The sequence below is a fragment of the Photinus pyralis genome, unplaced genomic scaffold (genome assembly GCF_008802855.1).
Source record: "Photinus pyralis isolate 1611_PpyrPB1 unplaced genomic scaffold, Ppyr1.3 Ppyr1.4_unclustered_Scaffold260, whole genome shotgun sequence".
NCBI lineage: Eukaryota > Metazoa > Arthropoda > Insecta > Coleoptera > Lampyridae > Photinus > Photinus pyralis.
The window spans coordinates 50,101-65,000 of NW_022171231.1; the positions used below are offsets into that span (position 1 = coordinate 50,101).

The window sequence follows — 14,900 nt, forward strand, 5'->3', positions numbered from 1 at the left end:
TAATATAGCGTATTGTAAACACAAACCAAACGCGTTAACTAACAAACGTGACGTGCGCTGTGCAATGTGCACATAATGCTAATTTAAGGTTATGCGCATACAGGGTGTGGGCAAGTAAGTTTACAGTGATTGGTCAAAACAAAAACAAGCGCGAAAGATGTGTTCATAAATCCACATGAAGGCGTTTGAAATCCATATGGCATGTCCATTTAACATCCACACAATATCCATAATACCACGTATCTTATATGCTGTTTCTTTTTCTAATTAATGTAATTTTATGCAATGCACATTATTGCACTTTAAGAATACATTTAAAATAATTTACAAATATTTTACTTACAATTGTAATTATCCACGATAGATATTTAATGTATATTCATTAGATACTAGTGAGCCCGTGGGCTACGCCCCACGTGGCGTAGCAAGGGTCCAAGGGAAAATAGGGAAATCTTTTGTTTGACACATTACACGGCCTCATTGAAAAGTGTATCACTTCCTCTGTCGTTCTGAAGGTTGATGGCGGTGGGGTTCATATTGACATAAGATGTGGGCTTAAAAACACCAACATCGACATGTCAAAAACATGAATTAATACACATTAGACTATTATTCTTTTTGCTTTATTGCAACGAAATTGAGAACGGCATACAATTAACATTAATACACAATAGTTGTATTCCATTGTTTGCTTTATTGCAACGCTCTTTCATAAACAATATTTTTTGTTGTTTTGGCATGTGTGAAGATGAATAATGAAGACGGTTTACCAACACGTGAGCATCCAACGTATAATTGTCCATGTGAGAAACATGGTGGTTCAAGATGTAATCCACATACTTGAAGCGATTGCCCTTGAGATTTATTGATGGTCATAGCAAATGCCAGTCGGACGGGAAATTGTATTCGCTTAAATTCGAAAGGCATATCTGATGGAATAATTGGTATACGTGGAATCAATACGTTTTCGCCTTTGTATTTGCCAGATAATATAGTTGCTTCAATGATGTTGTTCAGCAATTGTTTTACAGCCAGTCTTGTTCCATTACAAAGCCTTGGTTGATGTAAATTGCGTAACAGAATGATTGGCACACCAATTTTTAATTGCAGAATATGAGGAGGAGTTCCAGGTAAATCAAGTGAATTTAAAAATTCTATTGGATAATTTACAGCTTCATCTGGATCCATAACGCAATCAATAGATTTGTAGATGTTGGTTTGGCCACTAAGCTTGTTTTGAATCTCAATATTAATATCACTTACGTCTTTGTTTTTAGCTGCCAATATAGCGCGATCGCTTAACCATTGATGATTTGTATAATTATCTACAATGTTGGGATACACACTTGCAATTAACTCCTCTTGTGATTCAGTAGTAACACAAAAATCTGCAGGCAATGTTATTAATCCTGTTGTATTGTCCGTAGCACATTTTCCATTTCCAACGTCCAATAATTGGCTTGCAAATGAATTGGCTGATGCATCATTTTGTAACTGTACGCGCATATTTACAGTAAGCGATAGTTTGTGAAACAATCGCCACAAATGAGATGATTTTAAACATGCGTTTAATTGATCTGCTGGAGTTGATCGTGCGATGACTGGTAAAGTTTGTCTAAAATCACCTGCTAATAATATAATCGCATTTCCAAATGGCTGTTGGTTGGTGCGCAAATCTCGCAAGGTTCGATCCAGTGCCTCTAAAGACTTTTTGTGTGCCATTGTGCATTCATCCCATATAATAATCTTGCATTGTTGAAGAACCTTTGCCATTGCGGATGTTTTCGAAATATTACATGTTGGTGTTTCTGTTAGTTGCATGTTTAATGGCAATTTTAATGCAGAATGTGCCGTTCTTCCACCATCTAACAAAGTGGCTGCAATTCCAGAAGACGCTATTGCCAACGCGATATTGCCGTTTGATCGTACTGTGGGCAAAATCAACGCAATTAAATATGTTTTTCCAGTACCTCCGGGAGCATCTAGGAAATACAATTCACCGTTGTTCTCATTGATGGCTTGCATAATAGTGTTGTAGACGTGCGTTTGCTGCTGATTCATGTTTGTTATGTTGTCTTGAACAAATGTATGTAATGCATTGGTATCGTACTGTGTTTCACGTTGTATTTCACGATTGCAAACTTCTGTAATGGTTCGATTTGGTGATGGCAGTCCCAATTGATTAAGGAGTTTATTCGCCATCATCAAACACATGTCTTCAATGTAAATTAATGATTGATTATACATCTCCGCAGTGTATTGTAATTCTGTGTGTTCACTTGCATTACGTGCTTGATGTAAAATGTCATCTGTCATGGCGTCTTTATGTTGTTCCCACAGTTGTACAGGTCTTGATGGAAAGCATGTTGATATTATAATTGCGAATAATGTACGCATTTGATATGAAGAAGCTGTAAGTGATGCTTCGTGAAGGGAATTGTCCCAATGTTCATCGTTTTCAAGTAAATGAAAGTGTTGACAGGCGTCACGATATGATTCGCACAATACGCCATTTACAGTTCTTAAACTGTGAAATGATGTGGGGCCACGCACAGTAATCAGCAGCAAACGTAAATAATAGCATTCAGCCATGTTTGGATGTACAGTGTATAATCGACCCAAGGCATCACTTGAAAATAACTGTGGGTGGCCAGTTACTGGTTTACCTCATGATACTATAATAATCAGATATGCTCATGCGCACGCGAGCGCATCTATAATGACGTCACTGGGTGACAAACGAATTACTGGTAACATGATAATAGTATCATGCCATAATGACAGCTTGACAGTAGCGATTTGCGTGTCGTTCTATTTGAAAGTAAGCGACATGGTGTATTGTGCGGTGATGAGTTGTACAAATAATTCCAACAGAAACAGCTATACTTTTAATTTAAATTGTCGGTATTTTCGTTTTCCTAGACTGACACATATTTGTGATGAATGGGTGCGTGTTTGCAACAAAAAACGTAAATTTAAAGTCGAAAATTCTAGAATTTGTTCTGAACATTTTGTGGAAAGTGATTATCGTTTAAGAGAAAAGCTACAAAATTACCCACGGCATTTATGGTGTTTAAAAAATGATGCCATTCCTTCTGTAAATTTACCAAAATTAAATGAAAGTGAAGATGAAAGCTTGGATACATGCAAGTATCAGGATGAACGGTCTCAAGACTCGTCTCAAGATCAAATAGCTTCAGAAAGTAAGATTTCTACAATGGAAGAAATGGTAATGAAATTCTTGCTCTAATATATCCCTACTTATAAAATTTCTCGTATATATTTTTAGTTCCCAACATTCTTGCAAAGATTGTATTACATTTAAAAGTGCCATTTTAAAACAAAACGTAGAATTAGAGCTGATTAAGAAGAAACTAACAAAAGTTGAAGAAGAATCTGAAGCATTAAAGAGTAGGCTTGCCCAAAAAACTGCAGAATTACAATTAATGGACAACAATTTTCTAAATCAAAACAAAGAATTGGAAATGGTCAATGCAAAACTAATTAAAGCTGAACGCGAATCGGAAACTGATAGACGTATGCTTGCAAAGAAAACCGCAGAATTGCAATTAGTGGAAAAAATTTTTACGAATGGTCAACTACGAAAACTAAAATCCACAAGTAGTCGCATATTATGGAGAGTAGAAGACATTGCTTCTTCAATATCCTTATTCTCAGCAGGACCACGCTCTTATCGTTTATTGAGAAAAAGAGGTTATCCACTCCCAGGGCTTTCTACATTAAGGCGGTGGGCAGAGAAAATTGACGTCAAGCCAGGTATTTTATAGCAATTGTAAAATTTAGTACATGGTTTTATAACTAAATATTCTAAACATTGAAATAATCTCTTTTAGGTATCTTAACTATAATACTAAGGCTAATGGAAAATAATTCTCTATCCAAAATGGACAAAGCTTGCGTTGTGCTGTTTGATGAAATGAAAATTCAAGCTGGTTTCGAGTACGAAAGAAAAAGTGATACAACATTAAGCCCATCAAAATATGTTCAAGTAATTATGGCTCGAGGTCTATTTGGAAACTGGAAGCAACCGATATTTTATGATTTCGACTGCAAGATAACTAAAGAACTACTATTCGAAATTATTAAAAATCTTGAGCACATTGGTTATCCAGTGTATGCGATAAACTCAGATCTAGGAGGTAGCAACAGGGGTCTTTGGACATCGCTAAATATTTCAGAAAATAAGACGTGGTTTGAAAATCCAGCAACGAAAAAAAATATTTATGTATTTGCGGACGCGCCTCATATGATAAAACTTTTAAGGAATCATTTCATTGATACAGGTTTCCTGTTGAATGGCAAAATTGTTAACACAAAACCTATTGTAGAACTTTTGGAAAACAACAAAAATTTAGACTTACGCATTTCTCATAAAATCGATGAGAGTTTTTTAACAGTCAAAGGTCCACAACGGCAAAAGGTAAAATTAGCAACGAAATTGTTTTCACACACCATAGCAAAAGCCGTTGAAAGATTAGGTTCTTTAGGTTTAAGTCGAAGTGATAGCTTTTTAGAATGCTCACACTTACTCAAAATTACAAATGATTGGTTTGATGTGTTTAATTCAAAAGTTCCCGAATGTGATTCTCGAAATAGAATGAAGGCTTATGGTTTGTCCTTGTATGATCAAAACAAAATTATAGATGACATGTCGAATACAATGCTTAGCTTAAGAAAAATTGATTCTAAAGCATTATTGCCTTTTCAAAAAGGTATTATAATAGGGAATACGTCATTAAAATTATTGCTTAATGATCTTAAGACAGATTTCAATGCAAAATATTTATTAACTTACCGCTTAAACCAAGATCCGTTAGAAGGTTTTTTTTCAATAGTTAGATCAATTGGTGGTCTCTACGACCATCCCACTGCTTTACAATTTAAATATCGATTAAGGAATTACGTTTTAGGACGAAATGATGAAATCATTTCTAACTCTTCAAATGTAGAACAGGCAGTAGATGCACCAAATATTATAATTGAGAACCTACATACATTAAAAAATATTTGTGACGATATAGATAATGTAAAAACAGTTACTGGGCAAATGTTAAGTACATTAAAAGTAAATGTAGATAGGTACGACGAAGGTACAACAGATGAAATTTCTTCAGTAGATGAGCTGACTCAACTGCAATGTGACGGATTAGAAAACTTAGCGGGATATGTAGTTTTCAAATTAAGAAAAAAGGAGACTCTGGGATTCATTCCAGATTCCAGCGATTGTTCATCTTCGTGGCTTAACCACGTGTCTGAAGGCGGTTTAATGAAACCCACAAATAACTTTCTTGAAAATTGTAGGCAGCTAAATGCGATTTTTGATGCAATAAATGGAAATTCTTTAAAAATTCAAATTAATTATATAAAAAACTTAATAGAACATTCTGAAAATGTAGATGTTAGTCTTGATGCCAAAAAACTGTTTTTTAGGTGTAAATTGTATTTTAGAATTCGAAAATTAAATCGTTATATTAAAGAACAGTCAAATACGAGGAAAAGAAAGTTTGTAAAAATTGTTAAATAATGTTGTTACTAGTCTGGCCCCTCTAGATTACATAAGCAACTAAAATGTACGTATTTTACAACCCTCGATATTAAAGGCTAAGTTATGACCTCCTCGTGTATGCATTTTATGGTCTTCGTTAAGGATAATTTAATTTGAATTGTAATAAAGTATAATTTATGATAATTTGTTATTATTCTTTGCCAAGTCTCATCGCTCAATAACTTACACTTCTCACTTGGAATGGTCATCTTGGAGAAATTAGTCATAAGAGCTACCTCTAAAGTGTGCACTAAAACGAACGATGAAACATTTTTATCCCTGATCAACTTTTGATAAGAGACCTTCCCGAAATCGACTCATTCATAGTGCGAACTCGGTGAAAAACTAAACATCCTATTCAATTCATTTCCTGTGCCACATTTGTTATGCACTTTACAACCGCGGAAATGTTCATAAAAATGTTACTGTGTAAATCTCTCTTATGGTGGGTTTATACAATCATTATCATTAGTTCACTAACATTAGCTCACTAAACTAAGAAACTTAAATATATGGTAATGAATGGGCGCGTTTATACAGCATTACTTCATTAACTAACATTAACATTATCACTAAGAAGATGGTTAACTTTTAACTAAACTTGTTAAATTCTTAGTGAAAGAGAACAGTGCGCATGCGTAACTGTCAACACACAATCAGCTGATTGTTATGACAATTATTTTAGTTCTGTAGTAGCACTCAGCTGTATTTTATTTCGAGTTGTTTTTATTCAATTAGTGTAAGTACCCAACGCTATTTTATATTATTTCTAGTTACAAAAAGCATTTTGTAGATGATTGACGAAGACGATATGAGATTGATTGATGTGGTGCAACAATTTCGTCAAATTTATGACAAAAGCAGCCCCAATTTCAAAAACAAAAGGGCCAAACAAAATGCTTGGACGACAGTGGCACAAATGCTCGAACGAACCCGTATGATAATGTTATTCAGTAGGAAATAAATATATATATGTTTGAATTGTAGCAGTAGATTGCGAGTCTCGGTTTACGGTTCTCCGAAACCGATTTGTTACAGAGAAACGTAAGCTGCAGGTTGCAACTGCATCTGGAGCAGGAGGAGATGTTGTGGAGCCATCTCCTTTGTACAAAAAGCTTGAATTTTTGCTACGTTTTATTAAAAGTAGACAGTAAGTTGGTGTCATAATATTATTTGATCTACTATCCTTGTCTGTAATTACAGAACTACCTCTAACGTGCAAATGAAAAATGCAGCAGGCCAAGAAAAACCTGGCCCTTCATGCTCTGCAACCGGACATAGAAATGCCCAAGAGCAAACTAAAGCTGGCCCCTCAAATCCGTGGGACACAATTAACACAATTTTGGAAGGGTCTGAAGTGGAGGTAGAGGAGTTCTACACAGAGTCGAACATTGACGACTCCCAAGAGGATCTTGATGAAGAAACACATCATGATATCCAACAATCGGAAGGTATACAAAATTACTAAGGCCCAGTTTCTCAAACTCCGGATAAGGTTATCTGACAGATAGTTGCCATGACGACAATGTTATTGGGATAGCTTACCCAGAGGATAAATTTTATCCGCCGATAACTGGCGATTGAGAAACTGGGCCTAAGTCAGTTTTGTTAATGATTTTAAATTTTAGACAAAGAAAACCAAGAACCTGTTGCACGAAAAAAAAGAAAATTAGACACATCCGGCAACAAAACATCAAAAAAAAAAAGTCCCATTAGGGGTGCCCTAGAAGCATCCTTAAATAAATTTAATACATATTTAGCGGCCAAACAAGAAAAGGCCGACGAAATGATTGATAAAGAGTTGTCCTTTGGCCGAACTGTCGGTCTTTATCTAAAAGAACTTGATGCAGAAACGCGACAAGCTAAACAGCTTGAAATCATGAATATATTATTTTCAAAATGAAACAAAATGTAAATATCGATGTATATATAAGTATTTTAGTACCATAGGTTTATTTCTATATATATTTATATGGAACAATATTAAGAAAAAATACAATGCATGCATATAAAATGTTAGTATAATTTGTTCAATTTTAACTTGGCAGAGAGCCTTCTGCAATATGGTCATATTGCCAGCTTACTTTTCCTTGTGCACTGGCAAAGTAGGCGGTTAATAATTCTCGATTTTGCCGTACAATCCGGGTTGAAAAATTAGAACCAAGCCGACCAACTGGACGTAACATGTTTGATTCATTGCGCCATTGTCCCGGACGCAGGCCCCCATTTATATCTACCTCGTCTCCAAATCCAGTAGGACAATACTTTCTGCTACCCATTGGTATGTCCTCTTCTTTAACTTGGAGGAAATTGTGAAGAACAACACATGCCTTAACAATAGCCTCACAGGTTGTCACATTAGCGACAATCGGTCGCCGAAAGATTCTCCAACGTGCTGACAGGATACCGAATGTATTTTCAATCGTTCGTCGAGCACGGGACAACCTATAATTATATGTTATATATATGTAAAATTATTATTAGAAACTTAACCTGTAGTTAAATATTTCTTTATTTTCCCCTAGTCGTTCCCCTGGATAGGGTCGCATAATACGTTTATGCAGTGGAAAAGCCTGATCTGCCACAAAAAAAAAGGTAATGAAACTGAAGTTCCAGGTAGTTGTTTAGCATCGGGTAAATCAAGAACATCGTTTTGATTTTTTAAAATGGCTTGACCAAATGCAGATTCTGAGAATACAATGCTATCATGTTGTGAGCCATAACCACCAACATCAACCAACGTAAAACGGTAAAAAGCATCACATGCTGCCATTAAAACAATACTGGAAAAGTATAATGAAATGCAGTAATAATAATACTTTAATATTCACCTGCTAGTTTTTTTATAATTAAAAAAATCACTGCCACTATGTGCAGGAGCTTGAATTTGAATGTGCTTGCCATCTAAAGCACCAAGGCAATTAGGCATGTTCCACCTTTGATAAAAACCTTTGGAAATCTTTACAAATTCAGTTCCAGTTGGCGGTTTTAAATGTATGGGTGACAACACATCCCATAAAACTGAGCATGTTTGCTTAATTATGATATGAACAGTCGTTTTCCCCATGTAAAAATTTGTTGCAATCTCTTGCATAGAGCATCCTTCGGCCAGATAACTATAAAATAATTAATTAAATGTTAAATTTTGTAACAAAATTAGTCCTTACTGTAATGTTAAGGTTAGTCGCTCAGCTGGAGAAATATGTGATTTTTTCTTGTGTCTCTGCAGATGTGGTCCAACAATGCTTAACAAATTATCAAATACTGCCGGTGTCATTCTTGTATATTTAAAGTATTGTTCATGGTCCATTTCTCGCATACGTCTTACACGTTTATGAAATTGTCCATGTACTATTCTGTTGCGATTAATAGGTCGCACTTTGTACCTGCGTACTCTTTTTTTACGTTTTAAATAGAGCATCGCGGCTGTAGTCAGCAATAAAAAAGCTGCAAACACTTCGTCGTCGTCCATCATAACACAACACAATCCAAAAACTATCGAAATTCCAAATAATATTATTATAAAAAAAGTGAGGTTGAATAATCACACGTAAATATGGTAAAACACGTTTCACACTGTACCTACAAAAACCATGCGCACGGTTTGCCTTCCTATTGGGTATTTCTTAGTGACATTAATGATTGTATAAACCAATGTGGGTATTAATTATTAGTTTAATTATAGTGAACTAATTACTTAATGTTAGTGAACTAATGATAATGATTGTATAAACCCACCATTAATATTCATTGGCGACAAGCGACAACAAAATTTAAATTTGTCACCCGATGACGTAATGCGCAAACAAGTTCTAAATTCGTTCGCCAGTTGAGCATATCTGATTATTATAGTATCATGGGTTTACCTTGTTTCCGACGTTCAAATGTTTTTCTGGTAGCATTCCACGTGAAATAACGTGGAACTTCTGAGTACAATAACGTTCTAGCAAAGTCATCAGTTTGGCACAATGCAAAAAAAGCAGTCAATGTTGTTGCTGGTGGTTGTGCTGCTCGCTCGAAAACATTTTCTGTGGTAAAATATACTCGTTGTCCATTTTCTAAATGAACAGCCAAATGTACCACAGTTGGATATCTTTCGTGAATTGGAAATGCAAATATGCGCCATATTGCTTCGTTGCTGCTGATATATCTGCCAAGCTGATATTGTCGGATTTCATCTAGATTATTTTCAGGTGCCACTCCGAAAATGGCCATGTCACTGCCTTTGTTGACATATTTACAAATATATTTGATGGACTCAGCGGCGTAGCGTCAGTGATTTTGACCCGGTGCGGAAGTAAGATTTTGCCGCCCCTCGTCTCAAGGATTTCTTGGAATTTTGTCTTAAGGTTATATTACGTAACATTACAATTTAATTATTAATAGTGCACGGAAATAATATGTCAGAAATAAATATTTATTTATTTCAAGAAACAAACTTTAGAGTATTACGTACCAGTACAAGTCATCATAATTACAAACGTTAACGTTTAAAACTAAATATTAATTCTTCTGGCTTTTCTTGCTGCGAATTCCTTAATAAGGTCGTCAAAGTCAATTTCATTTGTCAACTTTCTTTCAATTGACAAAATCGCTAAATTTCGCAAGCGCAAAGAAGACATTTGCGAACGAAGGTAATTTTTAATAAGCTTCAGCTTAGAAAAACTCCTTTCACACGATGCAACACTAACAGCAAAAGACAGGAAAATTTTCAGCATGATAACAATGTTCGGCACGGAAATTTCAAGTTGATAACGTTGGATAAACTTCAAAAGACTTAAAGGATCACTTGAAAACGTTTCAACTTTGTGATTAGCAGCGTTGCAAAAATTTCGAAGGCGGTCACGCTCTACATTGAAGTCTTCCCTGTTCACATCATCGGGAAGCTCAAAATCAAAATTGTCTTCTTTCTGCGGGTCCAGCAGCGATTCCGGAAAAAGAAAGCTGTACTTTTGTCTCCACTGTTCTCCACTGAAACCGCAACAATTGACTACCTCCAAGAAATCCACAATAATTTAGATCAACATCAAGTAGTGATTTCGGTTCTGCTGGACATCACAAGGGCGTTCGATACCGTTGACCACGGTCTCCTGGCGAATAAACTAGCAGCAGTAGGTGTTAGAGGAAATGTTAACGACTGGGTTATATCTTTTATCTCTAACCGAACTTTTAAAGTCCAAATTGATGGAGAAGAGTCCGAAGAATTTTCCACTGGCGTGGGTACACCACAAGGCAGCACTCTAGCGCCCCTGTTATTTTTAATTTACGTGAACGATATGGTCGAATATTTATCTGAGTACGCCGATGACACCAATATCGTCATTTCCTCATCAACATTGGAAGAGGCAACCGCGAAACTCGAAACAGTTATCGCCCTTTTTATGGAGTGGTGTAATAAAAATAAACTTATTGTAAATATCTCAAAAACAACCTGCTTGCGTTTTAATTATGGTGGAGTGCGCAGTGCTACGCCCTTAAAAGTACGTATAGACAATAATGATGAACTGATAGCTGCCGAAACTGCTAAATTTTTAGGTACTACAATAGACAGCAAGTTAACTTTTTCCCATCACGTTGACGAAGTGTGTTCTAAACTTAAAAAATTGCATTACGCATTTATTTGTCTAAGCAACACTTTAGATCTTAAAGCAATTCTCACCGTATATTTTGCCAAAGTATACTCAATTATCAGTTACAACATAGTTGTGTGGGGCCAGGCTACAGAAGCCGAGCGTGTATTTATTCTACAAAAGAGAATAATTCGACGCATCTTTCGTCTGAAGTATCGCGAATCCTGCCGTCAAACTTTCAAAAATCACCAGCTTTTAACATTTATATCTATATATTTATATAAAATTTTAACATATATACATGTAAATATACATCTATTTAAACGTAACTGTGATAATCATAAGTATTCAACTAGAACTGGGCACAATATAATACTTACCTAAATGCAATCACACTAACTTCAAAAAATCGGTACATTACGCAGGCTGCTACTTGTACAATGCTCTACCACAAAAAATAAAAGAAATAAAAAATAAAAATCAGTACAAAAATGCACTTAGAACCTATCTAGTCAGCAATTGCTATTACTCGCTCCAAGAATTTGTGAAGTCATAGATGTTATCTGTTGTACATTATCTGTTGTACGTTATCTGTTGTACGTTATCTGTGGTATGTTATGTGAACTGTAATAATATTATAGATTAATCATTTTGTATATTACATAATAGTTAATGACTTACCTTTACATTTTAGAAATGGAAACAAAAGGTTAAATAAAATTATTATTATTATTATTATTATTGTCGAATTTCGTCCAACTGCTGAAATCGAGTCGTTATTTCTTCAATAATTCTATCAACAGCTCCGTACATTTCTCGACTAAGCTCTTGTGCTGGGGTGAGCGAAACGCCCTCGGATCCGTCTCCGTGAATCTGCTTTCTCTTTTTTGTACGTTTAGAAGTAACGCTTATATCGAGCTTTTCACACATCAAGGTTGCATATTCGGCGGCTTTGGTAACGATTTTCTCCCTGTTTGTCTCTAAGTAAATTTTTAAAGCTGCAACTTTTTCAGCACAATTTTTAACGTTTAGACCTTGTCTTTGCAAGTATTTTTGAGTATCATTTATTTCTGAAAGAACAGTACTCCAAAGGCTGAGATACCCGAGAAACGAAAAAGTTCGAAGGGAGCAAAGCAATATTCCAGCATCTGAACGAGTCTTGGCGTTTTCATTGTGGTTTTCGTTCAACTTTTCCAGTACCTCCAGAATTTCTTCAAAATGATTTTTTATCACTGCAACAGCGTCGTGTCGAGAACTCCAGCGTGTGTCAACGAGCCTCTTTACACCTTGTTTTGTCACTTGAAGTAAAGCATCCCAACGCTGTGTCGATGACGAAAAATATACAAATATACGTTCTAGTGTTCCGAAAAAAGTAACGGAACTTGCCGAAACAGATGCTGCATGAACGCCAGCAAGATTCAAACTGTGGTTCGAGCAAGGAATGAACGTTGCTTTAGGATTAATCTCCCGGATTTTAGATTGTACTCCGTTGCGAATACCGGCCATTGTAGCAGCGTTATCGTAAGCTTGGCCACGGCAGTTCTGAATATCTAAACCGTCAGTTTCCAATTTCTTTAAGATCATCGATGAAATTTGTTCAGCAGTTTTTCCATGCGTTTCAATAAAATCAATGAAGGACTCCACAACTTCGACTTCTGTTCCGCTGATCTTGACGTAGCGAATGACTTGGCTGGTTTGGTCCTTGTGAGAAATGTCCGGTGTACTATCGAATATAATTGAAAAGTACTTGGCATCATTCACATCACTAATTATTCGACGTCGAACATGGTCTCCAAGCAAATTAATAAACTCGTTTTGAATTTCGGGAGATAAGTACGTTGGCGTAAGTTTGTTGGACAGCTTAACTCGAGTTAGATGTTCTGCTAGAACTGAATCATAGTTGGATAAGAAGTGTATAAGTTCGAGAAAGTTTCCGTGGTTTTCCACACACGAATCTTTGTAACTTTCTCTGTGACCTCTCAGGGAAAGATTTTGTCGCGCCAAAAACAAGATGACGTCTAGTATGCGTTTCAGAATGTCACGCCACTTCTTTTCTTCTCGTAAAACTGACTCTTGATGTTGGAAATCAATAGTTTTTCCTGACATCAGCCCAATTTCCAAAGTCTTCCACTGAAAAAAGGTACTGCAATGCAAGGCACTTGCTTCATGTTCGTCAACTTTTGGGCTTAGTTTCAACCAATTTTTGAAACCGTCAGATTTACTGAAACTTGAAGACTGGGAAGAATTTCTATCAAACAATCTGCAACAGAAACAGACTAGCGATCCCTTAGCAGGTGAATATAGCATCCAGGTTCGCAAAGTTTTTTGATTGTTCTCTAGAACTTTGTAGAACCAATTTTTTGTCAAATTTCTGACAAGGCCTTTACTTTTCTCTGATGCTGGTCTTGTTTGAGAAGCAAATTTTGCGTTCATATGGCGCACTTGATCCGGACCTTGTTTCACCAAGTACACGCGCAGTTCGTCTGAAATTAGTTCTGGCCACAGTCCCGCATCGTTTGGAATTTCGTTGCTCTGAGTGCTGGTTTCCGCCACCGCCACGTCGACATTGACTTTCTGAAGTACCTCTGAATTGCGAACTTCGATAAAATCTTGGGATTCTGAGCTACAAGTAAGTTCGTTCAAAGCCGAGATTTCAGATCCTATAGCGTTTGCACTTTCTTCTTCTGAATTCTCTTCGTTACTGCATTCTTCAGGACTAGCTTGTGGTATCACATCGGCAACTTCAGGAATGTCTTGAATGACTTGTTGTGGACTAAGTTCTGTCGGATTGACTTCAACACTTTGACTAGAAGACTGCGAACTGTTAAGATTAGGATTGAAGTATTTCAACAGCGAATCCCGTGATTTAGCTGCTTCTTTCTCTTTTTCTTCTCGTCTTCGTTTATACGCCGCTCCACTTTCTCTGTGACGCTTCATTTTGAACCGAGTCGATTTTTAAACCGCACAAAATTCAAAACATGTAAGCAAGCACGTTTCGGTACCCAGGTACAACTAGAGCTCTATATATACCCAAGCAGACCGACGTTTATTTCTACCTGGGTACCGTCGTAAGCGTAACGTTCAACTAAAAGATTTAAACTGATGCGCGCTCCAGTACCAGATTCGATGCTGTACGCTGTACTGAAATGTGAAATGAAATAATACTCGATGGCTGCAAATGCAAATTGTTTTTGCGCATTGCGCAGTCGCGTTTAAGACAGGGGCGGCAATTTTAGAATTGTTGAGTTTGTTTTTGCCGCCTTTGAAGACATGCCGCCCGGTGCGGGCCGCACTCCCATCGCTACGCCGCTGGTGGTATGGCCGTTGTCGAGACATATGGTGATCCTAAGGGAAACAATTCCAGAAATTATTCGTCAGAAGAAGAACAAAGAGATGCACGCAAAGGATTCAAACGTGTCGCAAATTTACCAATTTTGACCACTTTTCTAATCGAACGTAAATAAATATTTCGATGAATAAAGGAGAGTTCGTTAAAATCGCAAAGGGAATACAAACGTCCCGAAAAATGCACAAAACGAAACAATTTTAAATTTCGCAAAGTGTAAAAGTAGTATCGCTAAATATGTATCAAAAGGAAGCGAAAATTAGAAAAAAAAGGAGACAACGGCACGCGGTGTTCCCAAGCGGTCACCCATCCAAGTACTGACCGCGCCCGACGTTGCTTAACTTCGGTGATCGGACGAGAACCGGTGTTTTCAACGTGGTATGGCCGTTGTCGAGAAATATGGTGATCTAAGGGCAAA

The 14,900-nt window shown here is 36.6% G+C and overlaps 3 protein-coding genes, 1 long non-coding RNA gene and 1 other non-coding gene across 6 annotated transcripts; 1 reads left to right on the top strand and 4 right to left on the bottom strand.

Moving 5' to 3' along the window:
* Positions 1-693: 693 nt before the first annotated feature.
* On the bottom strand, positions 694-2,592 carry LOC116181862 (ATP-dependent DNA helicase pif1-like). Its single transcript, XM_031502304.1, has one exon. It carries the CDS (start codon positions 2,590-2,592, stop codon positions 694-696), a length of 1,899 nt encoding a protein of 632 aa, XP_031358164.1.
* A 3,417-nt stretch (positions 2,593-6,009) lies between these two features.
* Positions 6,010-7,489, top strand: LOC116181864. Of its 2 annotated transcripts, none has more exons than XM_031502307.1 (5): positions 6,010-6,305; positions 6,360-6,501; positions 6,554-6,716; positions 6,770-7,017; positions 7,195-7,489. In XM_031502307.1, exons 2-5 carry the CDS (start codon positions 6,360-6,362, stop codon positions 7,467-7,469), a joined length of 828 nt encoding a protein of 275 aa, XP_031358167.1. In that variant the 5' UTR covers positions 6,010-6,305; the 3' UTR covers positions 7,470-7,489. The 2 variants fall into 2 exon arrangements, with proteins under 2 accessions (XP_031358167.1, XP_031358168.1); XM_031502308.1 differs by having other exon boundaries at positions 6,557-6,716.
* LOC116181865 lies at positions 7,485-9,303 on the bottom strand. Its single transcript, XR_004147359.1, has 4 exons — positions 8,734-9,303; positions 8,398-8,682; positions 8,060-8,349; positions 7,485-8,011 (listed from the first exon to the last, which is right to left on the bottom strand). It is a non-coding gene; the product is annotated as an uncharacterized LOC116181865 (long non-coding RNA).
* Positions 9,304-11,874: 2,571 nt separating this feature from the next.
* LOC116181863 (zinc finger MYM-type protein 1-like) lies at positions 11,875-14,073 on the bottom strand. The gene has a single exon (XM_031502305.1). The coding sequence runs from the start codon at positions 14,071-14,073 to the stop codon at positions 11,875-11,877; it is 2,199 nt and encodes a 732-aa protein (XP_031358165.1).
* Positions 14,074-14,755: 682 nt separating this feature from the next.
* On the bottom strand, positions 14,756-14,874 carry LOC116181872. The gene has a single exon (XR_004147360.1). It is a non-coding gene; the product is annotated as a 5S ribosomal RNA (ribosomal RNA).
* Positions 14,875-14,900: the final 26 nt, after the last annotated feature.